The sequence below is a fragment of the Cyprinus carpio genome, chromosome B7 (assembly GCF_018340385.1).
Source record: "Cyprinus carpio isolate SPL01 chromosome B7, ASM1834038v1, whole genome shotgun sequence".
Classification (NCBI taxonomy): domain Eukaryota; kingdom Metazoa; phylum Chordata; class Actinopteri; order Cypriniformes; family Cyprinidae; genus Cyprinus; species Cyprinus carpio.
In genome coordinates this window covers 16,363,967-16,374,420 of record NC_056603.1, presented here as the reverse complement: position 1 = coordinate 16,374,420, position 10,454 = coordinate 16,363,967, and the positions used below count along the sequence as shown (strand labels likewise).

Here is a 10,454-nt window from a genome sequence, read left to right as displayed (position 1 = left end):
TCAGAGGAGTTATGAAGAAACACCAGAAGAGAAACACCTGTCTACACAGAGCCACAGGGAATCATAGAGAACAATGAGCAAAGGCTTTCAGCTTTAATACTAAAGTTTAGTTAAACACAAACAAGATTATGAAGGCAAAAGCTCTGTTCTCTTTTCCTTTATTGTCTTGAAAATTTTTCCCCTCCTGTTCGGAGCAATCGGTGCGCTGGGGACTTTTTAGTTTGCCGAGGCTATGATAACATTAAAGGAATGCTACATTGAGTTGAGAGCTCATTAATCTTATCACAGTATCTGTTATTGAATAGATTGCATTGTTTTCAAGAAAACAATTAAAAAGTTAAGCTTGTAATGACAACTCGTATAGAAAAAAAATATGCACAATAGACGTTTTAGGCCGGGACATTCTTGAGCACATTTTGCTTGGAATAACACATTAAATGGCCATGCTGATAAAATGGTTGGTTTCACTTTATCTTGAATTATATTGCCTGAAAATCCAAGCCATTGTATTTCAAAGTTTGCTGGTGACCTTCCAAATGAGTTTCTGTAACCTCCTAATCCACTTAAATTAACCACCAGTAAAGTCTCCATTTTGAGTCGGGCCATCATAGTGCCGCAAAAACCTACAATTAAACCACCGCAGATTTCTTTGCAGAAGCCCAGTTATCTGTCACTCTGAGTGTGTGTGAGGCGTCCCTTCTCTTTTAAGAAGACTCCTCTGCTCTTAAACCATCAAGAGGTCCCTGATTTTTCACAAGTCAGTAACAACCCCCTCAAACTGCCATCCCTGTGCTTTCTATGACCTGATTTAGAAAAGAAGGGAAAATGGGTCTTGTGATGTGATCTGTAACACCCTCTACTGTGCAACATGATGGATGTGAGCCATAAGAAATTGTTCAAGATCCCCAGGGACTCCGACCACCTTTTCAGAAGCAAGCCAGGATAACACAACATTGAACTCCCAACTCCAGTTGCTTGCTCCAGCATTAAGGCATGACATTTGAAATGTGTTCGACCACAATCTGTGCGCGATTCCCTTTTAGAGAACATGCTCCTTCAGACAGACACCTTAATCCTTCCTTCTGCCACTGACCATGTATGCGTGTCTGCGAACGTTAGGATTATGTGGCCTGCCATCTGAGAACTTTCCAAGATCGAAGAATGACTGGTAGATACATCTCAGCCAACTACTGTAAACTGGCATTGTTGCTGTTAGTGGTTGTCCTGTCAAATGCTGTGGCAAATCATTTGGCATTGTCTCTTTAATATGCTGCCAGAGGCCCTTGTAAAAAAAAAAAAAAAAAAAAAATTCTTGGATTGATCTATCTTTGTTAAAATGGTGATTTTACTAAGCATGAAATACCAATAAATAGGGCAGTATAAAAATACAGTTTCTAATTATTCAAATCATTTTAATGATTCATCAAATAATTTCTTGTTCACAGTCTGAATTGAATGTGATGCAATAAATACAGCAAAGTAATGGCAAAGAAAGTCTTTCTATTAAATTCTATTCAATCAGTGTAGTCCGATTCATGACTCGGAGACTGTTCTTTTTAGTGAATCAATACCATACAGCACACCAACCAGTCCAGCCTGGTTTCCGAAACAAATGACTCCTATTAGCCAGTTCTTTAACTGAATAAAAAGCATACAGCATAATTAGTGTAGTCTGACTCGCAAACAAATGACTCTTATGAGCCAGTTCTTTTACTGATTACTAAAAATACAGCATGATTAGTGTAGTCTGATTCATGAACAAATGACTCTTATGAGTCGGTTCATTTTACTGGATCAAAACAACTTGACTCTTATAAGCTGGTTCTTTAAATGAGCAGTTCAAAAAGTCAAGTTGGCGGTTTGAATAATTTTGTTGGAATAATACTCAATTTATTACACACCTGAATAATCTGAATAATTTACAACATTAGCCAAGTGAGAATTTCTGCTGTATATATAACTAAAATATACCAAAATTAATCAAATGAAAATTGAATCAATCAAAATTGAAGAAATGTGCATTGATACCCAGCCTTACCAATAAAAAATTTAATACAATAGTGTTCTTTATATAATGATGCACTGTAAATTCTGACCACATACTGGACGGCTTAGCAGTTTGTAAATACACTTATGATTACTAATACAATTCTATGTGTGACGTGTAACAGACACTAATTTAAAGTTTAACTGTAAAATGTGAAGTATAAATTGTATGTGCAATTATGAGTTAGTTTCTCACAGATTCTGCGCTGACCTTGGAACAAAGCTGCACTTGAACCATTATTTTAATAAGCTGAACTCTTTTGTGAGGCAACACCTCGCTGGGGTTGCACGGCCTCCTCAGAGTGTCAGAGTTCCACATAAACACATTTTACTGGAGCAGTAACCCGATCTAACAATGGCTCTTTTTAACACCTCGCCTATCTGATATAACAACATGCCCTCTCCCACCATAAGACTCCTCTCTGCTCGGGTCTGTTGCTCTAATTAACAGCAGGGTCTGCTGGATAGATGCTGGTGGTGACGCAGGGCGAGCAGTCGAGAGAGACTAATATGGACTCGCTGCCACTTTGTTCAGTTTCCCTCTCTCTCCAACCGAGTCCTCTACTTTAGAGGGGTGTTTAGCATACCACCGCATCCTGATCCTGCCTTATTTTTCCCCTTTTCCTCCCCCTGTTCTTGTCCATTTGCTCTTCCTGTGTGCATAGCATCCCTGTTCTGCCAAACGTATATATCTATATCTCCGACTCTGAATCTCCAAATTAAACATTGGAGCAAGGGCTTTGAAAATGAAAATGTAAATCCGACGGCGGATGTAGTGGAGGAAAGCGATCTGCCTCGATGCCTTGTTCTGTCTGTGACCTTGGTGGTTTGCGTCCCATCTAATAAGCTTAAACAAACAGCGCAGAAATGCAAGTTGTGTCCCTTTCCATGCTTCAGCGAGCATCTACTTACCTCTCCAAGGTTACGTACCTCACAACGCTCCCACTACATCTCACTCTGCTTTTAGCAGGTCACAGACAGATAAGGAGAATGAGAGGAGAGGTACGGAGGATAGAGGCAGTATCCTTGTGAGGGGAATCTTTTGAACTTTTGACTACATTATAGTATTTAGCCTCTTGTGTAAAATCCAGCTGGCTTTGGTCTGAGCAAAGTCTCATTAGTTACTCGGGATTTAAAAGAGAGAGGAAAAAAAAAAACTTTGAGCAGTTCAATTGCTCGCCTCAAACCTGTTTTCATTGCTTTCGCAATGTGCTAGGCAAAAACTCTTTGAAGAAGGGGATTAGAACCATGTGATCATTTTAATTAGATCATTAGCTAAGAATTAACATCTAGGTTTGTACCCTCATTACAAAAATACTTAATGTGTGCCAAGCTGGATTCACGTATCGCATTAGATGTCCAATTTGTTTTTTTCCCCTCCCTTTTCTTTCCTTTTTTCGGTTTGTTGCGTGATTTCATAAAGGCTAAGAAAGGTATAAGTGAGTAAATCTGATTTTTGTGTTTTCTCTCACAGGCTCTTTGGTACAACGGGGAACTGTGCAGCCTGCAGTAAACTGATCCCAGCCTTTGAAATGGTGATGAGGGCCAGAGATAATGTTTACCATTTGGACTGTTTTGCCTGTCAGCTTTGTAACCAGAGGTAAGGGAGAGAAAGAGATCACAACAAGCGTGCAATATTGTCTTTCTATATAGAAATGCAGAAAAACCTATTAGCTCACACACAGATTGCTCAGTGACTTCTTACATTGTGACTTTACACACTCCAATTGGCCCACAGCTTTTTCTCCTAGGGATGCACCGAAAAACAAAAATTCTTGGCCGAAGCCAAAGGTGAAACAAAATGAAACACTTTGCAGAAGGCTGAATACCGAACAGTTTTTCATGGTTTTCTCCCCCCATGTATTTTGCTAATTTGTTTCACCATGACATAAATTAAATAGCCAAAATATGTTTTTTTACTATTTAGATTTTCAAAGAAAAAAAAACAATTACAAAAATAGTCAAAACATATTTATCTCTGAACATTTTTTAACATTCTAGCAAACATTATACCAACAAAGCACAATTTAACTTAAAATAAACAAGTTAGTAAAAATAACAATATTTTTGGCCGTTTTTGATACGCCCTTCTTAAATCAGGCATGTGATTGGCTAAAGACAAAAAAAGAAAGAAAACTGTACACATTGAGCAGCAAATCAGCATATTAGAAAGATTTCTGAAAGGTCCTGTGACACACTGAAGACTGGAGTAATGCTGCTGAAAATACAGCTTTGATCACAAGAACAAATTACATTTTACTATATATTCACATACAAAACAGTTGATTAAAACTGTAATAATATTTCACAATATTACCGTTTTAGTATTTTTACTGTACAAATAAATGCAACCTTGCTGAGTAGAAGAGTTATTTAAAATGTCTATGACAGATATGCTTTGGACTTTGAACCCTGGCTAACAAGCAGATAGCTCCGCAAGCTCATGCAGCGCTGTTATACAAGCGATTTGTGCGTGTATTAGAAAACATACTGTTCTGCAGTTTATTTACTAATTGTTTAAGGCCATTTCACGATTTCAATCATCATACAGTAACCAGCAACAACCACCCCTTCCTCTTCTCATCGAACACATGCGATGCAGTGCTAAACAGTCTTTTGCTATCAGTGCTTGTAGTAATTTTTGTCTTTCTCTGAAATTTTTGATTGCTCCCACACTGACGACTTGTTTGCTGCATTATAGAGTGAGAGTCTCACTCAATGCTGGTTGCCATTTGATTGCGTGACCAAAAATTATTTAGTCTTCTCACTTATTCCCAAACACGAAAGAGCCTTTTTTGCTATTTTCGGCCGAATAATTTCAGTTGCCGAACGTTCTGTGCATCCCTACATTCTACTCTGTGTTTTGTCCTGGTTTGTATTTTTGACCAGAAGTGGGATTATAAACTTGAGTTGAGTGAAATTAACCAGCGCTTCAGTGGCGATACCGTTTGCTGACCAATACCAAGCCTGATCAAAATGTGATTGCTTTATAGAACACGGTCAGCCAGAAAGCTCCTACTCAATACACAACTAAGCCAAGCACGTCACCGCTATGTCTCACCGAGGGAATTAAGTGGCCGGCTGAATGAACTTTTCAAGGATCATCCTTCCAAACATTCCTGGGGAGCAAAGGAGTGTGACAGTGTCTTAAATGCTCTAGTGTGTGACCCACTTCTAAAAAAGACTTTTGTGTCATTCTCGAAAGCTGCCGCATGCACACGCTAAACTCATTGAATACTAGAGTAAATACAAACAAGCTCAAACTCCAGTTTAGAACTGATGCTGCAAAAAAAAAAAAAAAAAAACTACGGCCTCCTTTAAAGAATCTAAATGCAGCAATCAAACAACATAAAGCATCTGGTAGGATATGGGAATAAAAAATCAAGTGGCATATTTGGTGAGCACCAGTGTTGGGCAAGTTAATCTGAAAATGTAATCAAATTACTGATTACCGATTTCTCCTTTTAAAAGTAATCACGTTACTGTTCTGATTACTTTCTTTCAAAAGTAATTAGTTACATTTACTAGTTACGTCACTTTTTTTCTCCATGAAATTTATGAAATCCCAGCATACACGCTCCCGTAAAATTTTTATTAAAGCATCCACATTCACAGAACACTGTTATTTCTAACTAAAGCTAGCGGCTGCTCTGTATATGGTTTAGCATGGCAGAATGCCAGCAAAGAGCACTGCATTTATTATCTCTAAAAGACTCAGTTAATCGCAATCTCACAAATCTCAAACACAATAAATACATGCATAATGAATCTTTCATAATGTCTACAATTCGTGTGTTTATAATGAGAGGAATCACGAACACTCAAACACCACAACTCCACTTAACCCTAAAAACAACAAACACCCTAAATACAAAATATAAACACTCCATACAATTCTTAATCATTTATATTTTATATTAGTTCATGTTGCTTTTGTGCAATAGATGAATGTGTATTTTTTTTTTATAGATATTTTATGTTTAGATATTTCTATTTTGCGGGAGTCTCGTGAATCATTTTATTCTCCCGCATCCTGCACACACACACACACATGAGTGTTTACATGGCTGCACCAGCACTCGCCATCTTGTCCCGTGCTGCACTCTGTTGTGTCGGGTCTCGGGAGCAGGTCTCTAATCCACTGGCACTTGACTGGACAGTGCGGCTGCTACATCCTTTTTACAATCTCTAGATTATAAAACACTGCATTCTGTCAGCAATGTAATGCGACAGTAATATATAGATACCTCGGCTTGTAACTATACTCTAATTACTATTTTAAAAATTATAACGCGTTAAATTACTGTTACTAAAAAAGTGATCAAATTACAGTAACATGTTACCAAGTAATGCATTACTGCCCAACACTGGTGAGCACCAGGTGTGTAATAAAGTTTGGTGAGTGAAGCCTCGCTGCTGACGGATGGCACACAAGCCTGGTTATCCTGTGCTCCGCTCTATTCCTTTGCCAACACAGCATATTGGCATGGCAGTGATTGATAAGAGAAAACATCATTGGCAATGCTTTCATCATGGACGCACTATTGTCCATACAACATTCATGGGTTTCAAACGCAAACTTGTCAATGTAAAAAGCAGTGTACACATGGAATGTTTTTCTCTTTAATTGGCATGAAATTTCATGGGAAGTTTTTAGAGGCTAATAATTTATACTTTGGCAAGGAGCCCCAACATAGGGGAAAAAAGCTCAGTGGTGGGGTTTCCTTGGAAACTGGTGCAGTTTCTTTTTTGTTTTTGGCAATGAAAAGAAATGGTGGCATGCTTTCATTAGGTGCCAATCCTGTCCTGCTTTGAAAAATGCTGTTGGTTTTGAAAACATTTAGTTAAAGCTGTACCTTATTGCCACATCACAAGGAGACATAGAAACAGTAGCATTCCTGATGCCTGTGATGACCAAGACTATACACTGCATGTTCATTTATACTGATGCAATGATCTTTCCTAAACCCCAAAAAATGTAATTTGTTTGTATTTAATTATATATAATATTATAAAACCTAATTTTTATTATTATGTATTTTTATTGTCTTTTGATATTGTAAAAATATCTTACACTTTCATAATGTGAAAGTGTAAAGTGTATATCAGGGCTGTATCCATCCTGCAATGAATTGAAAATTTTGAATTTCCATAATTTAAAGCATAAAAAAGCACATTTAGGATATATAAAAAAGCATATTTAAAATAAAACACCTTAAATTATTATTATAAAATTTTAATGACAAGTCAGTAAATTCCTCTTCCTGCAATTTAGCTTTTTGTGATGTGCGGCTAAGTTCTGAATTTTGAAACTATCCACAGTGTTTCAGTGTAAAGGTCTGTTCAAGCCTGACAAAATAGAAATATTCACCTAAATTATTGAATCTGATACCAAATTGTCAATATTTCCCGAAATACCTGAAATGAGAATTTGTTATACAGATATAAATTAAATGACAACCTAGCCACGGAATAATACAGAATTAAAAACCAAAACAACAACAAACAAAAAAACACTCAGAGTACAATAATGCAGACTTTGTGTGAAGGAGTTTGTTGCTGCCTCTGTTGTGGACTTGGTGTGAATAGGCCAAATAAATGTGTATGTTAACCTATGTGTTTGTTGTTGTTGTTGTTTTTTTCTGCAGGTTTTGCGTGGGCGACAAGTTTTTCCTAAAAAACAACATGATTCTGTGTCAGATGGACTATGAGGAGGGGCAGCTCAACGGGAGTTTTGAGACACAAGTTCAATAGCCAATCAAACAACGGCAGCGGCAGCTCTCGGTCCACACACACAAACACACGCTTATGTGCGATGGATGTTCTGCTGCACTCAGAGAGAAGAGCATCTGTCTGCTTGCCTGCAATACTTTTTACAGTAAAAGCCCTATTGGTCCCTGAGGACTCTATTGTAAATGTACTACTTTTTGGCCCTTCCTGTCCCCAACACTGAGCAGTTACACGTTTTGATGTACAGTTGTGCCTGCTTAGCTGAGCACTGTATTGCCTGTATGGTTTTTGTGACGTTTTTCTGTTTTGGTCTCTAACTCTTTCTTTCTTTCTCTCTCTCACACACACACTTGCTCTATTTCTCTTTCTCTTGTTCTTCTAATGCTTCTCTGAGGGTATGTACAGTCTGTTTTCTGTATATATAAACTGGAACATTTATTTTATGAAACTGTAATGCAATTTTATTACCAGTGTGAATTAAAAAAATTCTTAAATGTTCATAGTTGAGTTTGTTTTCTGATCCCAAAGCCAAAGTTTGAAGAGGCTGGCCCGTGTATCAACAAATGTAATTATTGAACTCCCTTAAAATGGCTAAAGCTTCAAAAACATTTATCAGACAACTACAAAGAAATAATAAATGATGACAATTTTATATACAGAATGACATAATGAAACAGCATATTTTAATTGCTGATGGATTAAGACGAGTTGTTTTCAGATGAATTAAATACGGTCTTATTTCGAATAAAGCAAATGAATTTAAAAACTCCAAGTTGTTGTTGTTGTCATAATAACATTGAGTACCACAACAGAACTGTGAGGTCTGCTTCTGAGTTTTGTCTTCAACAATTTTCCTGTGTTTTCAAACACTCACTTATTAATGAATTCTTATCCTTACTTTTGGTGATTCAAGTCTTGAGTTCATGTCAGACACGATACAACTCCATGAAAATATCACAAGGCCTCACAATGAACTGTTGTCTGAAGAAAAATAACAGCATGGTATTTGTACGAAAAACATACAGAACAATTTGTCGTGCCACCTTGGGGTTTTCAGTCTTTTTGTGGCACAGGCATTGTGAGAGTTAAACTGCTTTCTCAAAAGAGCTGCATTTCCGAATGGCTTTCATGAACAAAAGAAGTGCAATTAAAGGATTGCGACTGAGGTGACACAATCTTCTGTCCCATTACTTTTGATTTTCATCTGTTGGTGGTAATTCTTGTTTCTATGAGCTCTGAACCACAGGAGAGCTTCACGAAGGATCTGCCATTTAAAGCAATTAGTTTCATTCATTGTGGGTAAGAAATTGGAAGGGTATCAGTTGGGGTCTTATTGAAATTTCATTTACAGATGTCCAATACTTAAAGCAGACTCTCCGGTATAGTTTTGCTAAATGGAGCCTTTCATGCTATTCAAAAAAAAAATTCTCCCTGTTTCCCAGAGTGCTTTGAAAACTTCAGACTTAAAAGAACACAAGGTAATTAAAAAAGAACAAACATGAACTAAAAACTGTTTTTTCATAAAGGCTATCTAATAACTCTCAAGACTTTATTATATAAATTCTCATTTATTTCTTGCTGCTACGTACACATATATGTGAGTGTGTTTAAAAATATTTGTCAGTGTGGCAATTTGGCAAAGTCCAAACTGCCTATAAAGATTATTTCACACAACACTAGCATAACAAATGAAAATTATACAAAGCTAAAAAATCGAAATTATACAAACCCACACAAACATAAAACTAAATGAAAAGAGCCCAATTTCTGTCATCAGTGCAACAGTGCTCATTTTCACAGGTGCACACAAAAACTGAGCAAATGTGAAAATAACAGGCCATCAAGTCAAGGAATAAAGGCACCCAAACAATTGTCCAATCACCATAAACTTTTAATGTTCCTCCCCACCTGCATCAGCGAGACGTTTACAACCACACATGGACAGCATATGGGTTTTGACCTTTACACCAGACGTACATGTGCACATTTGCACCCAAACTGTGGCGCATGTACCTATACTGTGGATGACGGAAGGCTTTCTGGAAACACTGCTCCAGCAGGGAAGCAGACCAGCGACATCATTTGCTAACAAATAAATCAAGTGTACACTGTGCATTAATTAGAAATTCATTAAAAATTCAGACTCACCGGCAGGTGTGCAAATAAAGGATTAGCGAGACAGCAATTACACCACATAAGAGTACCTTTTAATTGCAGCCCCTGGATTGATTTACAGAGGGAGACAATCAGGCTCTGTGCAAGATGCCTGATTGCTCATTTTCTAGAAAAATAATGAGGGAAAAGACCACATACACACACACGTATCATCCCCAGCTGCAGCATTACCTCACACGCACAGGCACACACAGACTGCACGTGTACTTACTGGTGATTTAAAGGTGAAACGTGTGTAATTAAAACTACAGGTGCCTTGTCTGTGCTACAGTGCATTTCCCTGGGCAGATAAAAGCCGCAGTATGTCGTATTTTGAATGATGGCCTAAACCAGCATTAACCAGTACAAGCCAGAATTAGAAATCATGCTGGTCCAAACCGGGTCCTTTAAGAAAATATGCTTCCATGCAGTATTTAATGATTGCTGGCAGAAAGCATTTATTGGTGCACATTACCATTTACTATTAATTTTTTAAAACTATACTCAGTAACAAAAAAATTAAA

The 10,454-nt window shown here is 37.4% G+C and overlaps 1 protein-coding gene across 1 annotated transcript in view; it reads left to right on the top strand.

The window, feature by feature from the left end:
- Positions 1-8,274, top strand: part of lmo1 (LIM domain only 1) — a 31,405-nt gene extending 23,131 nt beyond the window's left edge. The window contains exons 3-4 of the mRNA XM_042727547.1: positions 3,521-3,646; positions 7,695-8,274. Of these exons, the coding sequence (XP_042583481.1) occupies positions 3,521-3,646; positions 7,695-7,800 (232 nt within the window). The 3' untranslated portion in view covers positions 7,801-8,274. The remainder of the gene's footprint in view (positions 1-3,520; positions 3,647-7,694) is intronic.
- Positions 8,275-10,454: the final 2,180 nt, after the last annotated feature.